The sequence below is a fragment of the Bos grunniens genome, chromosome 5 (assembly GCF_055505025.1).
Source record: "Bos grunniens cultivar Pamir isolate PY7600 chromosome 5, Bosgru_T2T1.0, whole genome shotgun sequence".
Taxonomy (NCBI): Eukaryota; Metazoa; Chordata; class Mammalia; order Artiodactyla; family Bovidae; genus Bos; species Bos grunniens.
The window spans coordinates 101,700,651-101,725,191 of NC_141169.1; the positions used below are offsets into that span (position 1 = coordinate 101,700,651).

The 24,541-nt window shown below is 37.6% G+C and overlaps 2 protein-coding genes across 2 annotated transcripts in view; both read left to right on the plus strand.

The window, feature by feature from the left end:
* The first annotated feature begins 1,809 nt into the window (after nt 1–1,809).
* On the plus strand, nt 1,810–24,313 carry LOC147372773 (alpha-2-macroglobulin-like protein 1). Its single transcript, XM_086404349.1, has 5 exons — nt 1,810–1,920; nt 17,379–17,535; nt 19,508–19,549; nt 19,963–19,983; nt 24,147–24,313. Exons 1-5 carry the CDS (start codon nt 1,810–1,812, stop codon nt 24,161–24,163), a joined length of 348 nt encoding a protein of 115 aa, XP_086260475.1. The 3' UTR covers nt 24,164–24,313.
* Nucleotides 24,153–24,541, plus strand: part of LOC147372774 (ovostatin homolog 2-like) — a 42,663-nt gene continuing 42,274 nt past the window's right edge. Inside the window, exon 1 of the mRNA XM_086402026.1 lies at nt 24,153–24,315. The gene's annotated coding sequence lies outside the window, so the exon portion shown is untranslated. The remainder of the gene's footprint in view (nt 24,316–24,541) is intronic.

Consider the following 24,541-nt stretch of genomic DNA (forward strand, 5'->3'; position numbering starts at 1 on the left):
CTACCTGGATCTTCTTGCAAAGGTGTCATGTAGGCTGGTAGGGATATGAGAGAATTCCACATAATCTGTTTAGAGTCCTGGAGAAGATTGCTGGGCTTCTGACGGTCACAATCAGGATTTTGCTCAAGTATTAGAACAAAGATTCCTTCTTCCCCAAGACAGCCTTCTTTTAAGTTTGTCTAAACAGTCACTGTAGCTTTGAAGTCTGTTCAAACTAGACTTATGAAAGCACTCCAGGGATCTGAGGGGATTTTAGGAGAGGTCTCAGCACAATGTCTGTTCTTTCTGATTCAGATGCTGCTTTGTGAGCATATAACAACTTTCCAAGTTGGCATTGCAGGGAATAAGCAGACTTTTGTATACCGAAGAAATAAGGAAGGAAGGGTGAATAAGCAAACAGAAGACTCAGGGACAGAGAAATATGTGATGCTACAGACTAGGCCAGACACGGGGCTTTGGTGCTTTGTCAAAAATCATGCAACTGCATAGATCTGGGAGTTGGATTCACCCACAGGAGGTGGAAGTCCAATCACCATGCTTGCTTTACGTTGATAAATCATAGTCTCCTATCTTCTATCATGCCCTGAAACATATTAGCATCTTTTTTATTGCTGTATAGTTGACTCACAATATTATATTAGCTTCAACATAGTATGAAATTTTCATAGATCATATGTCATGTAAAGGTATTATAAAATATTGAATATGCTCCCAGTACTATACAATATATCCTTGTAACATTTATTTTATACTTAATAGTTTGTTCCTCTTAATCCCCTTCACATATTTTGGTCATCCCCCCACACTGCTGTCCTCTGGTAACCACTAGTTTGTTATCTGTGAATCTGTTTCTTTTTTTGTTATATTCCTCCTTTTTATTTTTTAGATTCACATTTAAGTGACAACATAGAGTATCTGTCTTTCTCTTTCTAACTTATTCTTTCACATCTTCTAGGTCCATCCATGTTGTCACAAATGGCAAGGTTTCATTCTTTTTATGGCTGAGTAATAGTCCATTGTATATATAAACCACATCTTCTTTATCCATTTATCTGCTAATGGACATTTAGGTTGCTTCTACATCTTATTTATTGTAAATAATGTCAATATGAGTATCTGGTACATATAGCTTTTCAAATTAGTGTTTTCACTTCCCTTGATTAAATACCTGGGGATGGAGTTGCTGGATCATACAGTAGCTCTTTTTTTTTTTTTTTTTTTTTTGAGGAATCTCCATACTGTTTTCCATAGTTGCTTCACCAATTTACCTTCCCATCAACAATTTTACTAGGACTCCCTTTTCTCCATATCCTCACTAACACCTTCTTATTTCTTTGGTTATAGCCATTCTGACAGGTGTGAGGTGATACCTCACTGTGGTTTTTATTTGCAATTCCCTGGTGATTAGTGATGTTGAGCATCTTTTCACATGTCTGTTAACTATGTGTATTTCTTTGGAGAAATGCCCATTCTGATCCTCTGCCCATTTTTTAATTGGATTGTTAGGTTTTTTGATATTAAGTTATATGAGTTCACTATGTATTTTGGATATTAATCCAACTTGGAAATATCTTCTCCCATTTAGTAGGTTCCCTTTTCATTATGTTGATGATTTCCTTCACTGTGCAGAAGCTTTTCAGTTTGATTAGGTCCTACTTGTTCATTTTTGCTTTTGTTTCACTAATATCTTAAAAAGATATAATGCCCTATGAACTTCACTTAAAATGTATATTGAAAACTATTAAAAGAGCACTGCAACTTGCAAAACAGTTTTGAATGTTATGGAATTCTCCCAGGGGACATTTGGCAATGGCTCAAGACATTCTGGACAGTCATAACTGGGGGATATGCTTCGAGCAGCTAGTGAATAGAGACGACAACTCTGCTAAACATCTTGAAATACACCAGCCGCTTCACACAGTAAAGAATTATCCAGCCCCAAATGTCAATAGTGCCAAGATTGATATATTCTCTTCTAATGTATCAAAGGACTAAAGAAATGCCCTGTCAAGTCATATGTATTCACTTGGCCTTTTTATTATCCATTTGTTTCTCCCCCTACTATTTTTTTTCTTTTAAATCACTCATCTACAGGTGGGCATTGTGTGATTAGAAATTTCTTGGCAACTCTAACAATCAGTCAGTGATGCAGGAGACAAACATCTGAGAATAAGAAGGGCAGTGTCACTTATCAAGTTGATTGTTCCCTTCTGAGGAAAAGATGATTTCCTTTTCAGTGGATTGCAACATCAGGAACTGAAGAGTTTTGTTTATTTTAAAACATAATTCACTGCCTATACATTGCTAGTCTTGGGCAATCCTCTGATTTGTAGTGTTGGCTTAAACAATTCAGAGACGTGGACTAGAAGTTCAAGATATTCTCAGGAACACTGACATACACTTTAAACATCTGTCCCTTTAAATGGACTATCATTAATTATGCAGCTGGGAAAATCAAGAAAATGTTTTATTGTTGTTTAGAGAAAACTTGTAATATATAAATCATATAAAGCCAAAACGGCCTTTCAAGTCATGGCTTCAGATTCAACCCAATGGTTCTAGGGAACTAAACCAATATTGCCCCATGTCTGATCAAATTCACCCAGCTGGAAAAGCAGAGTAGCCAGATCTTCACCTGTATTTCTCTTGCTATTGGCTGTCTTCTTTACCTTTGTATGGGGTTGGCCAAAGTTGTTTGTTCTGAAAAATACTACGGAAAAACCCAAACAAACATTTTGGCCAACCCCTAACTACTTTCCTGTATAATTTTAGCAATACCCAGGATATTATGGACTTCCCTGGTGCCTCAATGGTAAAGAATCCACCTGATAATGCAGGAGATATGGATTCAATCCCTGGATCAGGAAGATTCACCCAGAGAAGGAAATGGCAATCCATTCCAGTATTCTTTATTCTTGTCTGGAAAATCCCATGGACAAAGGAGCTGGGCGGGCGACAGGCCATGGGGTCACAAAGAGTTGGACACTACTTAGCAACTAAACAACAACAACATCCAAAATATTAAACATCATTTGTATTTGTATTTGATTCCCAAATTGATATCCACATCTCCAGCATTTTTCAGAGCACCAGATTTATTATTTCAGCCCTCTACTGTGTATCACCTCTTTAGAATACTAATGTCACCTCTTAATTAATATATATCAAATTATCACTTCGTCTATATATTTATTTTGTTTTCCCTGTCTTGCAGGGAATTGCAATAGTATTTACTCCTAGTGTCCATCTCACCCTCTCCCTCTCCTTAATCCCCAAATCAAAATTGCTTCAAATTCTAACAACAAGAGTAAAGAAACATGTATCTTGAGACATATTGCCATTGTTCAGGGTATTACCTCTTTAACCTAGGGTAGTCTTTGAGCAAACTCACTGTGGTAATTATGAAGATACTTAAGAGGATATATTTAGATGTGACTTTAGCCACATTATTTCATATAATTTTACATCAGACTTCCTGCCACTTTCTAATATCACAGAATAAAGTGATGATATGTTTAAAAGAAATATGTTGTTTGTTATGGCCTTAGTTATATTTTCAAACAGACTTTCTCCCAGTCTATTTTGCTAGAGGCCAGTCTAAATTTCTTTCTAGCTCTTTCTTTCTGCCTTTGACAGTAAATATCAAGCATAGTATTGATAACATATATGATTCTGTTTCCACTACTTTACTCTCATTCCCGTATGTTTTTCATGGAGTACAGAGTTGTTATGTCCATTACTCTTCAAACTAACATCAGACTCCTTAGTGCAAGAAAAAACTTTTCACAAGTCAATCACAATGTTTTCAATAGGCTTGTTGAATGTCATTTCATACACTATCTTTTCTTCAATAAAGGAGAACTTACTATTATTTTTAAAATACACACAATGTTCGATAATAATTTCATCATTTTCTTTCCTGAGCTGTTACTTCAGTTGCTATGCTACCTAGAAAATTCCTAATCATGTTAATAGTCCCAATTCAAAACTTCCTAATCAAATTCTTTTCAACTTCCCATTTGTCATTTTAACATGATTCCACTGAGCGTTGCTCATAGTTTCAATATAGGATAGTCTTTGTATCACACAGCATTGTAATTTATGTTTAAATATTGTGCTGAGTGGACAGTGATCTATTCTAGGAAAAGAAATAGTCTTATTCATCTGTTTATCATCAAGGCCAGGTTCAATACTGTGTCACACCCCACCTCTAACCAACCAGAACACATTTCCTTAGCAGCCTGTAGTTCCTTCTCTTCTGTAACATTTACTATGGTTGTAATGAAATAATTAATTGTACAATTAGTTCTTTAACCTCCACCTTTTCTAATAGAATAACTACAAAAATTTGTGTTCGCCTCATAATTCCCACCATCTACCATATTTCTAGCAAATAATAGATACTCAGTAAGCACGTACTGAATAAACAAGTGACTAGAGATAGTTCCATAGCAGCAAACAACAATGACCTAAATAACACTGAGTCTGTCACGTGATGATGAAATAATATCCATCATATATCACTTTATTCAGCAGAAACATAAAGAGAATTTAGAGCAGAGTACATTAATCCATGTCCTTTCATATTTTTATACATAAACATTGTTTGATCTCACTTAATTTGATTATTAAAAGAAATTCCTCCCAATTACTCTCTGGGTGACCCTATGAAAATCTGTGTTTTTTTCTGATACTGGATTTTTCTTATCTATAAAATAAGAATAAATAAAGAACCTAAAATTGTATTTTTGAGAATTAAATGAGATACTATCAATATCAGTGCCTATCACTCTGTTAATTATTAAGAAATTATAATATCCCCCTCTTCAACAGATCCTCACTTTCTTCATTCTCACTTCCTTTCTCCCTGCCCTCTCTCATCTTCCCTCCTTCTTTCCTCTTTTTCTTTCTTCCCTTCTCTACTAGAAGTAAACTACTTTAAAGAGCTGTGTCTTACTCATCTTGTTATCTCTAGAACCTCACTATTTCCTTGCTGATACATAGCAAGTACGCAATAGATGCTGGATTCCTATCTGAATTTTTTGGAATAAGGACCCATTAACCATGTAAATCAGATAAATTTATTTAAGGATATGTTAATCAAATAAAGTCATGTTTGGGGAAAGAGATATTATAAAAAATTCTAGTTTCCAAGGAGATTTAAAAGAATTGTGCAAAACATATGTTTGTCATCAATAACTAGCCTTGATTAAAGTTAAAATGAATAGAGTCATTTACTCAGCATAAAATATTCACATTTGGAAAAACACAAATATTTTAGAGAAGTTGCATGATTTTAGATTCACCAGCCTTGGGAATAAAGAATTGGTTGCTTTGACTTACAAACAGTCTGCCTTGTGGTTCTGTTTAACTTGAACACTGATGAGTTGAGCTTCACTTGTTTTGGAAACTAGTGATTTGTGAGTAGGAGAAACAGAGTACAGAGAGTGGTTCTAATAATAAGCCCAAGGGGCGATCAGAGGAAAGAGTATTGGTCAAACACAGAGACCAACAGTTTGAGATTCCAGTGGAAAGAAATTAAATATTAAAACTGGCAGGGCCGAATAACAGTTGAAGATTAGCCCCGTTTGTAGCAGGGATTTTAAAAGAGTTGGCATCTTAAGCAGGGTTAGAGAAAAGGCAGACTGAAAACAAAAGTCTCAAATTGAAATGGGGAGTCGAGAGAAGCTGCAATTCTACTGAGAGAACATGATCCGAGTTTTCAAGCACACAGTACTGTGCTGAAATTGGAAATGCGGTCAGCTGAGGACCCTGTTCTGACCTTCCCTGGCCTCAGAGCCCCGTTCCACCTCCTCATGGATTATAGTTGGTTTTGTTGTTCTTTCCTTTGTGTTTGCTCCTGCAGTATTGTAGATCTATTTCTAAAAGACTGAAATCAATTTCAATCTTTCATTACCCAATGCATCATTCTTCAAGCCAGATGCATTAACTCCATCAATACTTGACATGAAAAGGATGTTAACAGCAACAACCAAAAAAAGAAGACAAATAGGGGAATTAACACACTGAGGGTAAGAGGTCACCAGTTTCTCTGGTATGACTCATGTTCCTTGTAGAAATATTTTGCAATAATGATGGTAAAGCACTTATTTGGGGGAGGGGGTGTCAAGAAGTGACTAGTATGTGTGTACGCCTGTGCATGCATGCCAAGTCACTTCAGTTGTGCATGTCTGACTCTGTGACTCTATGGACTGCAACCCACCAGATTCCTCTATCCATGGGATTCTCCAGGCTAGAATAGTGGAGTGGGTTATCTTGCCCTCCTCCAGGAGATCTTCACCACCCATGAATCGAACCTTCCTCTCTTATGTCTCCTACATTGGCAGGCAGGCTCTTTACCACTAGCATCACCTGGGAAGCTCAGTGTGTGCGTATACACTCACACATATTTATCACATTTTCTTGCATTTTTTTTTCCTATTTAGGGTAGGAAAGGATATTGACCATTATAAAAACCTAAGAAAAGTATAGTAGGAGCTCCTCTGATGGTCTAGTGGTTAAGATTCCACACTTCCAATGCAAGGTGGGTGGATTCCATCTCTGGTGGAAGTGCTAAGTTCCCTCATGCCACGATGTGCCAAAAAAAAGTCAGCAACAACAGAAAATTATAGTGAATGTTGCACATATATCAACATTTTAAATGTTGTATTCCATATCATGAAATTATAGAAAAATGAATTTCAATTATCTGTAAAATGAGCCTATATTGAGATATTTATTTGCATCTGGATTTTGGCAATATCAGATAATGCTGCTTCTCTCAGAAGCCTGGAATATTTACCTTTGGGGATTTGAAATGATTAATAGCTGTTTGGACAGGTATTCTTCCAAGTGCTGATTCCTGTGGATTAATGCTTTTGATACTGCAGTGAGCCCTGGGAGTGAGGAACTAAATTAATAGAATCCTAAGTGTCACACAAGTGCTTTCTTTGTTTTCCTCTTTCTTCCTGTCCACCTGTACTGCTGATTCCAAAAACAGATCAGCATCTGGTGAACTTAAGAAGGAAGTTGTAGGTAAAGTGACACCCCCCACCTCCCGGAAACGTAATGGGAGAGGAGATCTAAATGTGATTGGAGAGTCCCATTATATTTGCTCCAAAAAGCAATTGATCCTTCATTGTGTGACTATATAAAACAACAGTATACAGAGAGATGCAGAGTAGAAGGAAGAAAAGAAAGCAAAGAGTTGAGACAGCTGACTTCTAATAAAGACAGACAGAAAGAGGAGAATATCTTGAAGTCTTAATTGTTCAGACACTGGGGTAAAATGGTGCCCATTATTTTTATGAGCACCTTTTTGCTTCATTTTACTGTTTCTGAGACTTTGAACCCGTAAGGAATATTATATTACTATTCATATGAAAGTACTGGCAAAGTGACCTTATGAAATATGCTGTGTTAAAATTAGATTGTATTTTGCCATTTCAATTTCTGAGACAGAGTGCTGATTTACCTTGTAAATCTTAAACAGGTGTATGAAGGGAACTGACTTTATTTTTTCTTGATAGCTTTCTATATACTCAAGTTTATTGTAATGTCATGAAAAGTGTGTATGTTTCAGAAATATGTCAATAAGCTAAAATTGTTTTATGCATGTTCTGCATTTCTCTTACCCTTGTTTAGAGTGTTGATTACTTTGTTTGCATAGGCAATATATCCTATGGGTCCCCTCTGTGATTCAAAGTCATTCTACAGAACAAGCTTGTCTCCACCTTTTAAACCTGAATGAATCTGTGTCCTTGAGTGTTGTCTTAGAATATGATGGATCCAATAGCACTATTTTTGACTAGACTGTGGAAGAGGAAAACTTCCATTCTTGTGCAAATTTTGAGGTAAGGTGCAGAATTTGACATTTCAGAATTTCAGATGGGAAAATGGAATTACTACTTAAAAATGAGTTTTGTGTCTGTTTCTCCATTGCTGGCTTGTAAATAAATTCTTCAGTACCATTTTTCTAGATTCCGTATATATGTGTTAGAATGGCCATGGGGAGAGGAGGTAGAGGGTGAGATGTATGGAAAGAGTAACATAGAAACTTACACTACCATATGTAAAATAGATAGCCAACAGGACTTTGCTGTATGGCTCAGGAAACTCAAACAGGGGCTCTGTATCAACCTAGAGGGGTGGGATGGAGAGGGAGATGGAAGGGAGATACATGTATACCTATGGATGGTTCATGTTGAGGTTTGACAGAAAACAGCAAAATTCTGTAAAGCAATTATCCTTCAATTAAAAATAAATAAATCTGGGGGGAGGAGCCAAGATGGCGGAGGAGTAGGACGGGGAGAACACTTTCTCCCCCACAAATTCATCAAAAGAGCATTTAAACGTCCAGTAAATTCCACAAAACAACTTCTGAATGCCGGCAGAGGACATCAGGCACCCAGAAAAGCAACCCAACTCTTCGAAAGGAGGTAGGAAAAAATATTAAAAACAAACAAAAAAAAGAGACAAAAGAGGGAGGGACGGAGTTCCGTCCCGGGAAGGGAATCTTAAAAAGAGAGAAGTTTCCAAACATCAGGAAACCTTCTCACTGCCGAATCTGTGCCGAGCTTTGGAAGCACAGAGGGCAACATAACAGGGAGAAAAAATAAATAAACAATTTAAAACTCGCAGATTGCGAGCCCTACGGTAACTCCCCCAGCAGAGAAGCAGCGCAGACGCCTGCATCCGCCATTAGCAAACCGGGGCTGGGCAGGGAGGCGCGGCGTGGGCTGCATCGCTGAGAGTAAGAATCTGGCCTGAATACCCTGAGCGCTATCTGAGCGAAATAATTTGGGCTAGCAAACCAGACTGTGGGATACCCACCACGCGAAAAGCCAGCCCTAACCTAAGACCGCCAGGCCCGCGCACGGAACAAAGGACTGAACAGAGATAGCCGGCTGCAGACCTTCCCCCTCCGGTGACAGGCAGCCAGAGCCGGAAGGGGGCAATCGCAGCCCCAGAGAGACATTATCTATAAAATTGTAAGCAGGCTTCTTTGCTAACTAAAACTTCTTGGGGGTCTGGACGGTCAACATCTGCCTGAGAAGGTGCGCCGGTTTTACATCCAGATAACCGAGTGGCGGGGAGGCGATAAGTCGCAGCATTGGCGCTCGCCTGGGAAGAGCAAATTGGCGCTCGGACCTGGGAAGAGCACAAAACGCAGGCCCAACTGAGTCTGCGCCTCTGAGGACTACCCGAGTGCCTGAACCTGAGCGGCTTGGACCTGGGAGGTGCATGCAGCCCAGGGCCAGCCTCGGATTGTTCCCGGCGGAACAACCTAGAGTCCGAGCAGTGTGGACAGGGAGGCTACACGCGCCGTGAGCGGGGGCAGACCCAGGGTGGCTGAGGCACTGCGAGCCCACGCCAGTGTTATTTGTTTGCAGCATCCCTCCCTCCATCCCCACAGCACGACTGAACAAGTAAGCCTAAAAAAAAAAAAAAAAAAAAAGTGTCCTCCACCGTGCCCTTTGAGTCAGGGCGGAAACCAGATACTGAAGAGACTAGCAAACGGAAGAAGATATAACAGAGGGAAACGCCTTGGAAGCTACAGGCAATAGATCAAAACCCTGTGGTTACTACGGACTACATAGGAAGGGGCCTATAGATCTTGAGAAATATAAATCTGACCAAGGAACTAGCCAAAAATGAACTGAACCCACAACACCCACAAAAAAAAAAAAAACAAAAAAGTCCTAGATATATTTTTATTATTTTTACGATCATTCTTTCTTTTTTTTTTTTTTAACTAAAAAAAAAAAAAAAATTTTAAGTCCTCTATTGTTCCTTTAATTTTCACTTTTATAACCTATTACTTTGCAAAAAAAAAAAAAAGACCCTATTTTTTTCTTCTTCAGCAAACTTCATATATATATATTTTATAATTTTTTGACCTTGTTTTTTTTTTTGTTTTGTTTTTTGTTTTTTTCTTCTTTTCTTTAACATTGTATTTTTGAAATTCCAAACTCTACTCTAGATTTTTAATTTTAGCTTTTTGGTATATGTTATCAATTTTGTACCTATAGTTTATTTTTATATAATTTCTGTGACTTTTTTTTTTCTTTTTTTTTCTTCTTCTCTGTTTCTTTCTCTTCTTCTTTTATATAACATTGTATATCTGAAATTCCAAACTTTACTCTAGATTTTTAATTTATGCTTTTTGGTATTTGATATCAATTTTGTACCTGTATTTTCTTTATAATTTTTGTGACATTGTTCGTATTTGTTTGTTTGTTTTCTCTCTTTATTTTTCTTCTTCTTCTTTTTTTTTTTTTTAACATCGTATTTTTGAAATTCCAAACTCTACTCTAGATTTTTAATTTTCGCTTTCTGGTATTAGTTATCAATTTTGTACCTGTACTTTCTTTATAATTTTCGCGACCTTGTTTGTTTTTGTTTGTTCGTTCTTTCTCTCTTTCTTTTCCTTCTTCTTTTCTTTAACATCGTATTTTTGAAATTCCAAACTCTACTCTAGATTTTTAATTTTTGCTTTTATGTATTTGTTACCAATTTTGTACCTTTAAGGACCCAATCTTCAGGACCCATTTTTCACTAGGGAGTGAGATTACTGGCTTGACTGCTCTCTCTCCCTTTGGACCCTCCTTTTTCTCCACCAGGTCGCCTGTGTCTCCTCCCTAACCCCTCTCTACTCTACCCAACTCTGTGAATTTCTGTGTGTTCCAGATGGTGGAGAACACTTAGGGAACTGATTACTGGCTGGATCTGTCTCCCTCCTTTTCATTCCCCCCTTTTATCCTTCTGGCCACCTCTGTTACCTTCCTCCTCCTTCTCTTCTCTGTATAACCCCGTGAACATCTCTGAGTGGTCCAGTTGCGGAGTGCACATAAGGAAGTGACTACTGGCTAGCCCACTCTCTCCACTATTGATTCACCTCATCTCATTTGGGTCACCTCTAACTCCCTCCTCCCTCTTCTCTTCTCCATGTAACCCTGTGAACCTCTCTGAGTGACCCTCACTGTAGAGAAACTTATCATCTTTAATGTAGATGTTTTATCAATGGTGCTGTATAGAAGGAGAAGTTTTGAAACTACTGTAAAAATAAGACCGATAATCGGAAGCAGGAGACTTAAGTCCAAACCCTGACTCCAGGGAACTCCTGACTCCAAGGAACATTCATTGACAGGAGCTCATCAAATGCCTCCATACCGACACTGAAACCAAGCACCACACAAGGGCCAATAAGTTCCAGGGCAAGACATACCAAGCAAATTCTCCAGCAACAAAGGAACACAGCCCTGAGCTTAAAGATACAGGCTGCCCAAAGTCACCCCAAAACTATAGACATCTCATAACTCATTACTGGACATTTCATTGCACTCCAGAGAGAAGAAATACAGCTCCACCCACCAGAACGCCGACACAAGCTTCCCTAACCAGGAAACCTTGACAAGCCACCTGTACAAACCCACACACAGTGAGGAAACGCCATAATAAAGAGAACTCCACAAACTGCCAGAATACAGAAAGGACACCCCAAACTCAGCAATTTAAACAAGATGAAGAGACAGAGGAATACTCAGCAGATAAAGGAACAGGATAAATGCCCACCAAACCGAACAAAAGAGGAAGAGATAGGGAATCTACCTGATAAAGAATTCCGAATAATGATAGTGAAATTGATCCAAAATCTTGAAACTAAAATGGAATCACAGATAAATAGCCTGGAGACAAGGATTGAGAAGATGCAAGAAAGGTTTAACAAGGACCTAGAAGAAATAAAAAAGAGTCAATATATAATGAATAATGCAATAAGTGAAATTAAAAACACTCTGGAGGCAACAAATAGTAGAATAACAGAGGCAGAAGACAGGATTAGTGAATTAGAAGATAGAATGGTAGAAATAAATGAATCAGAGAGGATAAAAGAAAAACGAATTAAAAGAAATGAGGACAATCTCAGAGACCTCCAGGACAATATTAAACGCTACAACATTCGAATCATAGGGGTTCCAGAAGAAGAAGACAAAAAGAAAGACCATGAGAAAATACTTGAGGAGATAATAGTGGAAAACTTCCCTAAAATGGGGAAGGAAATAATCACCCAAGTCCAAGAAACCCAGAGAGTACCAAACAGGATAAACCCAAGGAGAAACACCCCAAGACACATATTAATCAAATTAACAAAGATCAAACACAAAGAACAAATATTAAAAGCAGCAAGGGAAAAACAACAAATAACACACAAGGGAATTCCCATAAGGATAACAGCTGATCTTTCAATAGAAACTCTTCAAGCCAGGAGGGAATGGCAAGACATACTTAAAATGATGAAAGAAAATAACCTACAGCCCAGATTATTGTACCCAGCAAGGATCTCATTCAAGTATGAAGGAGAAATCAAAAGCTTTTCAGACAAGCAAAAGCTGAGAGAATTCTGCACCACCAAACCAGCTCTCCAACAAATACTAAAGGATATTCTCTAGACAGGAAACACAAAAATGGTGTATAAACTCGAACCCAAAACAATAAAGTAAATGGCAACGGGAACATACTTATCAGTAATTACCTTAAATGTAAATGGGTTGAATGCCCCAACCAAAAGACAAAGACTGGCTGAATGGATACAAAAACAAGACCCCTACATATGTTGTCTACAAGAGACCCACCTCAAAACAGGGGACACATACAGACTGAAAGTGAAGGGCTGGAAAAAGATTTTCCATGCAAATAGGGACCAAAAGAAAGCAGGAGTAGCAATACTCATATCAGATAAAATAGACTTTAAAACAAAGGCTGTGAAAAGAGACAAAGAAGGTCACTACATAATGATCAAAGGATCAATCCAAGAAGAAGATATAACAATTATAAATATATATGCACCCAACACAGGAGCACCACAGTACGTAAGACAAATGCTAACAAGTATGAAAGGAGAAATTAACAATAACACAATAATAGTGGGAGACTTTAATACCCCACTTACACCTATGGATAGATCAACTAAACAGAAAATTAACAAGGAAACACAAACTTTAAACGATACAATAGACCAGTTAGACCTAATTGATATCTATAGGTCATTTCATCCCAAAACAATGAATTTCACCTTTTTCTCAAGCGCACATGGAACCTTCTCCAGGATAGATCACATCCTGGGCCATAAAGCTAGCCTTGGTAAATTCAAAAAAATAGAAATCATTCCAAGCATCTTTTCTGACCACAATGCAATAAGATTAGATCTCAATTACAGGAGAAAAACTATTAAAAATTCCAACATATGGAGGCTGAACAACACGCTGCTGAATAACCAACAAATCACAGAAGAAATCAAAAAAGAAATCAAAATTTGCATAGAAACGAATGAAAATGAAAACACAACAACCCAAAACCTGTGGGACACTGTAAAAGCAGTCCTAAGGGGAAAGTTCATAGCAATACAGGCACACCTCAAGAAACAAGAAAAAAGTCAAATAAATAACCTAACTCTACACCTAAAGCAACTAGAAAAGGAAGAAATGAAGAACCCCAGGGTTAGTAGAAGGAAAGAAATCTTAAAAATTAGAGCAGAAATAAATGCAAAAGAAACAAAAGAGACCATAGCAAAAATCAACAAAACCAAAAGCTGGTTCTTTGAAAGGATAAATAAAATTGACAAACCATTAGCCAGACTCATCAAGAAACAAAGGGAGAAAAATCAAATCAACAAAATTAGAAACGAAAATGGAGAGATCACAACAGACAACACAGAAATACAAAGGATCTTAAGAGACTACTATCAACAATTATATGCCAATAAAATGGACAACGTGGAAGAAATGGACAAATTCTTAGAAAAGTACAACTTTCCAAAACTGGACCAGGAAGAAATAGAAAATCTTAACAGACCCATCACAAGCATGGAAATTGAAACTGTAATCAAAAATCTTCCAGCAAACAAAAGCCCCGGTCCAGACGGCTTCACAGCTGAATTCTACCAAAAATTTAGAGAAGAGCTAACACCTATCCTGCTCAAACTCTTCCAGAAAATTGCAGAGGAAGGTAAACTTCCAAACTCATTCTATGAGGCCACCATCACCCTAATACCAAAACCTGACAAAGATCCCACAAAAAAAGAAAACTACAGGCCAATATCACTGATGAACATAGATGCAAAAATCCTTAACAAAATTCTAGCAATCAGAATCCAACAACACATTAAAAAGATCATACACCATGATCAAGTGGGCTTTATCCCAGGGATGCAAGGATTCTTCAATATCCGCAAATCAATCAATGTAATACACCACATTAACAAATTGAAAAATAAAAACCATATGATTATCTCAATAGATGCAGAGAAAGCCTTTGACAAAATTCAACATCCATTTATGATAAAAACTCTCCAGAAAGCAGGAATAGAAGGAACATACCTCAACATAATAAAAGCTATATATGACAAACCCACAGCAAACATTATCCTCAATGGTGAAAAATTGAAAGCATTTCCTCTAAAGTCAGGAACAAGACAAGGGTGCCCACTTTCACCATTACTATTCAACATAGTTTTGGAAGTTTTGGCCACAGCAATCAGAGCAGAAAAAGAAATAAAAGGAATCCAAATTGGAAAAGAAGAAGTAAAACTCTCACTATTTGCAGATGACATAATCCTCTACATAGAAAACCCTAAAGAGTCCACCAGAAAATTACTAGAAATAATCAATGACTATAGTAAAGTTGCAGGATATAAAATCAACACACAGAAATCCCTGGCATTCCTATACACTAATAATGAGAAAACAGAGAGAGAAATTAAGGAAACAACTCCATTCACCATTGCAACGGAAAGAATAAAATACTTAGGAATATATCTACCTAAAGAAACTAAAGACCTATATATAGAAAACTATAAAACACTGGTGAAAGAAATCAAAGAGGACACTAATAGATGGAGAAATATACCATGTTCATGGATTGGAAGAATCAATATAGTGAAAATGAGTATACTACCCAAAGCAATTTATAGATTCAACGCAATCCCTATCAAGCTACCAACAGTATTCTTCACAGAGCTAGAACAAATAATTTCACAGTTTGTATGGAAATACAAAAAACCTCGAATAGCCAAAGCGATCTTGAGAAAGAAGCATGGAACTGGAGGAATCAACCTACCTGACTTCAGGCTCTACTACAAAGCCACAGTTATCAAGACAGTATGGTACTGGCACAAAGACAGAAATATTGATCAATGGAATAAAATAGAAAGCCCAGAGATAAATCCACGCACATATGGACACCTTATCTTCGACAAAGGAGGCAAGAATATACAATGGATTAAAGACAATCTCTTTAACAAGTGGTGCTGGGAAATCTGGTCAACCACTTGTAAAAGAATGAAACTGGACCACTTTCTAACACCATACACAAAAATAAACTCAAAATGGATTAAAGATCTAAACGTAAGACCAGAAACTATAAAACTCCTAGAGGAGAACATAGGCAAAACACTCTCTGACATACATCACAGCAGGATCCTCTATGACCCACCTCCCAGAATATTGGAAATAAAAGCAAAAATAAACAAATGGGACCTAATTAACCTTAAAAGCTTCTGCACATCAAAGGAAACTATTAGCAAGGTGAAAAGACAGCCTTCAGAATGGGAGAAAATAATAGCAAATGAAGCAACCGACAAACAACTAATCTCAAAAATATACAAGCAACTCCTACAGCTCAACTCCAGAAAAATAAACGACCCAATCAAAAAATGGGCCAAAGAACTAAATAGACATTTCTCCAAAAAAGACATACAGATGGCTAACAAACACATGAAAAGATGCTCAACATCACTCATTATCAGAGAAATGCAAATCAAAACCACTATGAGGTACCATTTCACACCAGTCAGAATGGCTGCGATCCAAAAGTCTACAAATAATAAATGCTGGAGAGGGTGTGGAGAAAAGGGAACCCTCTTACACTGTTGGTGGGAATGCAAACTAGTACAGCCACTATGGAGAACAGTGTGGAGATTCCTTAAAAAACTGGAAATAGAACTGCCTTATGATCCAGCAACCCCACTGCTGGGCATACACACTGAGGAAACCAGAAGGGAAAGAGACACGTGTACCCCAATGTTCATCGCAGCACTGTTTATAATAGCCAAGACATGGAAGCAACCTAGATGTCCATCAGCAGATGAATGGATAAGAAAGCTGTGGTACATATACACAATGGAGTATTACTCAGCCATTAAAAAGAATACATTTGAATCAGTTCTAATGAGGTGGATGAAACTGGAGCCTATTATACAGAGTGAAGTAAGCCAGAAGGAAAAACATAAATACAGTATACTAACGCACATATATGGAATTTAGAAAGATGGTAACAATAACCCGGTGTACGAGACAGCAAAAGAGACACTGATGTATAGAACAGTCTTATGGACTCTGTGGGAGAGGGAGAGGGTGGGAAGATTTGGGAGAATGACAATGAAACATGTAAAATATCATGTAGGAAACGAGTTGCCAGTCCAGGTTCGATGCATGATGCTGGATGCTTGGGGCTGGTGCACTGGGACGGCCCAGAGGGATGGTATGGGGAGGGAGGAGGGAGGAGGGTTCGGGATGGGGAACACATGTATACCTGTGGCGGATTCATTTTGATATTTGGCAAAACTAATACAATTATGTAAAGTTTAAAAATAAAATAAAATTGGAAGAATAAAAAATAAATAAATAAATAAATAAATCTTTAAAAAATTAGTTTTAGAGAAATAACAAAACTTGATTTGGATAAGTTGTGGAGTCTGAGAAGGAAAATTGGAGAAATTTTGAGAGGCAAATAAAAAGACAAGTTATATATACAATAAAACTTGTGAAGTACTGCACTTTTCTCTTGCAGGGAATGGTAATAAGACAATATAACTGTTTTCTGATGGGTTTCCCTGGTGGCTCAGCGGTAAAGAACCCGCCTGCCAATACAGGAGACATGGGCTCGATCCCTGGGTCAGGAAGATCCCCTGGAGAAGGAAATGGCAACCCACTCCAGTATTCTTGCCTGGGAAATCCCACGGACAAAGGAGCCTGGTGGGCTACAGCTCATAGTGTTGCAAAAGAGTCGGACACAATTTAGCGACCAAACAACTGCTTTTAGATAGTAGAACTGTTTAAAAATGAGGATAGAGAATTAGGTAAAGCAATGAGAGATTGGAACTCAGGAACATAGAAAACAATAGATAAGAAAACGTAGGAATAACTTTACTGGAAACTGTCCTCAGGCTAAATAAAGGAATTGGAATAAGTGATCAATAAGTCTCCCATTAAGACATAATGGATTCACAAGGCTCTCTCAGCCTCAGAAGCAAATTAAGGCATTGTTTACCATCTAAATGTATAAGAATGATTTTCCCATTTTCTGCTCTTTATGTTAAATAGGTTTCCCACAAGTCTTCTGAACAGATGGCTTTTGTGACTCTGTTGGTTAAGGGAGATACTCTTAAAATCTTTGAGAGGAGATCTGTAGCACTCTCTTCAGAAGAGACAGTGACCTTTGTGCAGACAGATAAACCCATCTGTAAATCTGGAGAGAATGGTAAGTCAATATTTATGTTTCCTTCTTATTGTTGATTTCAGAAACTCTTTCTTCTAATCTTAAGCAATCCAAACACATTATTAAATTTAAATCCAAGTTCTAATTTGGTCTTAACTCTTCAGATCAAGAATTTTTAGAATTTTGACCAGTTGTCTAGGTCAGTTATGAAACAGTACCCTCCAGTTTCAATTATTGAGTGCTTTGTTCCTTACAGTTTTGTGTCTATCTCACTGTTTACAAATTCTAATGACAGGCTTGCGTAATACAATGGCTGCAAGCTAGGGGTGTGTTACTTCATAATTTACCATCTGGGCAAACTAATTAAATCTCTATTTTGACTCAATTCTTTTCATCCATAGAATGGAAATAGTAAAAGTATCTCATTTTTACTGTGAGAATGAGATCAGATCAGATCAGATCAGATCAAATCAGTCGTTCAGTCATGTCCGACTCTTTGCAACCCCATGAATCGCAGCACGCAAGGCCACCCTGTGGTCAATGTAAAATAGTCTCTCTGTGTGCATGTGTGCTAAGTTGCTTCAGTCGTGTCCCACTTTGTGCGAACCTATGGACTACAGCCCACCAGGCTCCTCTGTCCATGGGATTCTCCAGGCAAGAATACTGGAGTGGGCTGCCATGCCCTCCTCTGGGGAAGCTTCCAGACCCAGAGATCAAACTTCTGTCTCTTATGCCTCCTGCACTGGCAGGTGTATTCTTTACCCCTAGTGCCACCTGGGAAGCCCAAAATAGTCCCTGGCACACAGTAAGTAATTTGTAAATGGCATTTATTATCATCATCATTATTATTCATACCAGAAAAAGGAATCATAAATCTGATAACTTAGGCAGAGCCCTTCTTCATTATTGTTGTAAGTAGAAGAAAGCAGAAAGACCACCAAACTAAGATTCAGAAGGATATGATTTTTGTCTTGGCTCTGAGAATAAATTATCAACTTCTGCCAAGTCAGTTATAGTCTTTGAGATCTTTAGTTTTCTCATTTATAAAATTAGAAGTTGGATAAGAGCATCCACACACTTTGTTCTATGAGCCTAGCGGGCTACAGTCCATAGGATTGCAAAGAGTTGGATATGACTGAACATCTGAGCACACAGATGACTTACTAAAAAAAAGTAAAAGAACTAAAACAGAATTTATCTTATACTGAGGTTTTTTTTTTCTTTTGCTACATTATGTTTTCTCTTCTGGATGTATTAAAATACTATGATAACAATTATAGGTGCAAAAATAGCTAATATGGCTTTTTTGGAATTCTGCTAAAATCAATATTTGCCAACATTAATATATTTTTCCATAAAAATTACATATAACTCATGTGCACATGTGTGTATATATGTGCATGTGGGCAGCTGGGTCTGACTCTTTGCAAACCCCATGAACTGTAGCCCACCAGCCTCCTCTGTCCATGGGATTTCCCACGCAAGAATACTGGAGTGGGTTGCCATTTCTCTTCCAGGGGCTCTTCCTGATCCAGGGATCAAACCCAAGTCTCTATTGTCTCCTGCATTGGCAGGCAGCTTTTTGACCACTAGCGCCACATCAAAAGCTCGTGTGTAACTCTTATCATAGGTATTTCACATTTGACCTTCTATGATTAATTCTGCCACCAAGTTTTGAGACTTCCCTATGGGCTGTTATGGAAAAAGTTTCTAGTGGTGGCAGAAGCTCATGCCAACTTTGGTAACACCAGGTCATGATCAACAGAGGAATTATAAATGTGCAATAAAAAAATCTTTCCAAAAAGAACCCAGATCTCAAAGGTCTAAATCAGAGCTAGAGGAGAAGGAAGTGCAGTGTTCTATGAAAGCAAGGCAATTAATTTCACTGTCTATTTATAAGCAATCATATCTGGGAGAGAAAATAACAAGAGTAATAATTCTTTTTAATAACTATAAGAAAATTAATAATTAATAAATAATAAGAAAATATTATTGTCCCCTCTTCCTCTTTTAGTTAAACTTCGCATTGTGACACTTCCTACCTATCAACGATGTGGTGAGTTCAGTCATTTCAAAGGCACAATGAAATCTAAACAAATTACTCCATTGCTCTATAAGGTGTCACTGGGAAGTTTTCCATAACTATGGAGATACTTGTAACTACAGTTTCAAAGATAAACCTCAATATTAAACAAAAAACTTTCCTATGCAGTGGATTGATTTTTACTTCTCTAGGTCTTTTCATCCTATTAGAAAAAATGACTTCCATAGAACTTGCTTTTTACTTCCCAGAGGAAAGTTTGAGTCTGTTTCAGATTTAGTTTTCCTGGCATCTTTGGCTCTAGAAACTTTGCCATCTGGAACAGGGGGGAATAAGTCAACATTTAAGTCAGATAATCTTTATAATGCAATATCTGGCCCCCAAATGAACTGTTTTAATATTAACTTGAATTTTCTTTCTTCTTTCAGTATCCCTTGATCACACTTCAGGTAAGAGATCTTTTTCAAACCCACCATTTAAAATGTTTAGATAAATAGTGATATGTGTGTAGTTCTCATTACGCACAGTGAGAAATTAAGATAACTGAAATATGGGGGAAGAGAAATTTGTACATGCATTTGTGTAAGGCACCATGTGAAGAACCAAAGAAAGGGCTGCCACTTTTAGTGTCTGCTGTGGGCCAAATGGGGCAATGGTGGATCCTCATGGAAAAAATAAGATTAGGCTCTTTGTAGGGGCTTCCCCAGTGGCTCAGGGGTAAAGAATCCACCTGCAATGCAGGAGACTCAAAAGACACCGATTCAATCCCTGGGTTGGGAAGATCTCCTGGAGAAAGGCATTGCAACCCACTCTAGTATTCTTGCCTGGCGAATCCCCTGGACAGAGAAGCCTGGAGGACTACAATCTATAGGGTCACAAAGAGTCAGACATGACTGAAGCAACTGAACATGCAACACACACCGGCTCTTTCTAAGGGAGATTTATGTTTCAAATTGCTTGATTTTGGCTGCTGGCTCTTCTCAGTTTTAATTTAGCCACATTTTGTTTTAAGAAAATAGAAATCATAAGCACCTAAAAATGTAGTACACAGAAGGTGATACTATAAAACGGACTCCACTTTCAGAAACCAGTTTGCATCTCCTTCTACCAGTTCAAATCTCTAGTGTAGTGTAATGTGGCTTTCAAATTTAATTGAAATTGCATGCCTGTCAGTAAATAACTTGTATCAATCAACTCCATGTATGTATCAATCAACTCCAACAGTATGTATTTTAATCTCTACGTATAATAGATACCATGACTAATTAGTTCTAAAGGTTAATACATTGAGATTTAGTTCTTCATTAATGATCATGTATGTAAATATAGTCTATAAATGATTTTTATTTTGTTATATGGGTGACAACTTGTCCTTCTAGTGGGATAAATAAATATAAGGTTGGCCATTTTATGTTTTCTGCATTATTAGTAACCTGTAAATAATATTATCTCCACATTTAAACATTTCATGCAGATAATGTTGTGTTCCATGGAAAGCAACAGCAAACTTAAGTAACATCGCTTTAAATGAGTAAAAGATTTATTGTTTTCAGAAACTACTACCCTTGAGTGTAGTAGGTTCAAGGTTAGGGCAGTAATAGCACAATGTTACTAAGGCTTCTTCTATTTACTCTTTTTTCTTTCTTTTTTATTTTTTAAATTTTAAAAGTATGATAACACATTTACAGGAGACTTGGAAAATACAGAACAAAGTTACATATAGTGCAATTGTTTTTTTAAGAAGATAAATTAAGATTTTTAGTTGGAGTTTCAATATCAAACTCTCAAAATTAATAAAATGAATATACAGAAAAGTAGAAGATTATAGGAAACATGAAAAGCACCATGAACCAATTCAACATAGTTAAGATTTATGCAGTTTTGACACAACAGTAGGATACACACTCTATTCAAGTTCTCATAGACTATGAACTAGGAGACACTGAAACATATCCAGGGATGGAGAACAAGGTGCAAAAATTTCATGATCTAAAGGAACTGAAATCATACAGAGTCTTTTTCCTTACCACTGTGGAATGATGTTAGAAATCAACATCAAAAGATATTTGAAAATAACCCATATGTTTTCAAGTGCAATGTGACATTTACCAAGAGAGATCTTTGACTTAGCCATTGAAAGCCTCGATAAAATTGGAAGAATGATAGAACACAGCAGGTGTTTGCAGAGAAACAAGCATTTAAATGAGAAATTAATTATCAAGATACTTTTAAAATCCCATGTATTTGAAAATTAAATGTCCACTTTTAAATGATGGATGTATCTAAGAAGCCATAGCAAGGAAAATTAGAAAATATTTATAATAGAAAAAAAATGAAAGAAAATTTCCCAGAATTTGATGCATGCAGCTGAAGCTGCTCAATAGACTTCTATTTAACCTCTATGTCATCCTCAATATCTTGCTTTGTTTTCAGTGGCATTGATTCTTCTCTACCCAGTGACTTCTATTTACGTGTCATCAGCCAACACTCAATCACATGAGTAATTTCCTTACTGAAAGGAAGTTTACAAAATTACTTTAACTTTCTAGATTTTACTGTGGAGGAAAGCAAAAAAATAACAAAAAAGATGAGTAGTGAGAAATGTTTCTGTGCCTTTGTAGATATCTTTTAATCCAGATTTCTTTAATTCAGTTCAGTTCAATTCAGTCGCTCAGTTGTGTCCGACTCTTTGCAACCCCATGAATTGCAGCACGCCAGGCCTCCCTGTCCATCACCAACTCCTAGAGTTTACTCAAACTTATGTCCATCGAGTCGGTGATGCCATCCAATCATCTCTTCTGCTGTCGTGCCCTCTCCTCCTGCCCCCAATCCCTCCCAGCATCAGAGTCTTTTCCAATGAGTCAACTCTTTGCATGAGGTGGCCAAAGTACTGGAGTTTCAGCTTTAGCATCAGTCCTTCCAATGAACACCCAGGATTGATCTCCTTTAGGATGGACTGGTTGGATCTCCTTGCAGTCCAACGGACTCTCAAGAGTCTTCCTCAACACCACAGTTCAAAAGCATGAATTCTTCGGCACTCAGCTTTCTTCACAGTCCAACTCTCACATCCATACATAATTACTGGAAAAACCATAGCCTTGACTAGATGGACCTTTGTTGGCAAAGTAATGTCTCTGCTTTGGAATATGCTATCTAGGTTGGTCATAACTTTTCTTCCAAGGAGTAAGCGTCTTTTAATTTCATGGGTGCAATCACCATCTGCAGTGATTTTGGAGCCAAAAAAATAAAGTCTGACACTGTTTCCACTGTTTACCCATCTACTTCCCATGAAGTGATGGGACCAGATGCCATGATCTTCATTTTCTGAATGTTGAGCTTTAAAGCCAACCTTTTCCCTCTCCTCTTTCACTTTCATCAACAGGCTCTTTAGCTCCTCTTCACTTTCTGTCATAAGGGTGCTGTCATCTGCATATCCAAGATTATTGATATTTCTCCTGGTAATCTTGATTTCAGCTTGTGCTTCTTGCAGCCCAGCGTTTCTCATGATGTACTCTGCATAGAAGTTAAATAAGCATGGTGACAATATACAGCCTTGATGTGCTCCTTTTCCTATTTGGAACCAGTCTGTTGTTCCCATGTCCAGTTCTAACTGTTGCTTCCTGATCTGCATACAGGTTTCTCAAGAGGCAGATCAGGTGGTCTGGTATTCCCATGTCTTTCAGAATTTTCCACAGTTTATTGTGATCCACACAGTCAAAGGCTTTGGCATAGTCAATAAAGCAGAAATAGATGTTTTTCTGGAACTCTATTGCTTTTTTGATGATCCAGTGGATGTTGGCAACTTGATCTCTGGTTCCTCTGCCTTTTCTAAAACCAGCTTGAACATCTGGAATTTCACGGTTCACGTATTGCTGAAGCCTGGCTTGGAGGCTTCCAACCCGTAATTTCTTTAATTATGGCTGGATAATATCAATACATTTATTGAAGCAGGCTCACACAAGCTGCTAAAAGCAAATGATGGAGGAAGTGTGGCTTGAAGGATGCTTTCTTATTGTGGGACTTCCATTTAACAGTCTGTAATTCTTTTCACAATTTCAGATACAAGTGCAATAAAATGATAGAACTTTCTTTACTTCCCTGAACTACATGTGTTCAGTCACTCGGTCATGTCTGACCCTTTGTATCCCCATAGACTGTAGCCCACCAGGCTCCTCTGTCAGTGGAATATTCCAGGCAAGAATACTGGAGCGAGTTGCCATTTCTTATTCCAGGGGAACTTCCTGCCCCAGGGATCGAACCCATGTCTTCTGCATCTCCAGTATTGGCAGGCAGATTCTTTACTACTAGCATCACCTTGCTGTGTTGTGCTTAGTCACTCAGTCATGTCTGACTCTTTGTGACCTCATGGATTTCAGCCCGGCAGGCTCCTCTGTCCATGGGATTCTCCAGGCAAGAATGCTGGAGTGGGTTGCCATGCCCTCCTCCAGGGAATCTTCCAAACCCAAGGATCAAACCCAGGTCTCCCACACTGCAGGCAGATCCTTTACCCTCTGAGCCATTAGGGAAGCCCCAACTATATAAAGGATCACAAATTAAAAAGAAAAGGATAATCTCATACATCCTGTGCTTTTATTTCTTCTTTATTTTCTAGGATCCTCAAAACAATAGGATTTTTCAATGGCAAAATGTGACCTCTTCTCAAAATATTACCGAACTCTCATTCCAATTGATTTTAGAACCAGTGTTTGGAGATTACTCTATTGTCGTGAAAGAAAAATCAGGAAAGACATTGACACACCAATTTACTGTTAATAGAAATGGTAACCAATTGCTAATTATGATTGTTGTCTTATATAATTGAAGTGTCCAAAGAACTGTTCAACAAAATAACTTTTATGTTAGAATTAGACAAATTACATTAAGTTTGATTTGGTTTTCTGCCATTTTCCTTTCTTGTCCTTCTATGTTTTATTGTCTCTGCTTTCTTGCTCATCATTCATTGCCTGTATCCTTATTCTGAACCCTTCCTTTTCTCCTGAGGAAATA

What these genes read in the sequence shown, in the direction of transcription:
- LOC147372773 (XM_086404349.1), top strand. Translation starts at nt 1,810, where the DNA reads ATGGCTCAAGACATTCTGGACAGTCATAACTGGGGGATATGCTTCGAG. An exon ending in CTGTAAATCTGGAGAGAATG is followed by an intron (nt 17,536 to 19,507) that starts GTAAGTCAATAT and finishes TTCCTCTTTTAG; the next exon opens with TTAAACTTCGCATTGTGACA. An exon ending in TCCTACCTATCAACGATGTG is followed by an intron (nt 19,550 to 19,962) that starts GTGAGTTCAGTC and finishes TTCTTCTTTCAG; the next exon opens with TATCCCTTGATCACACTTCA.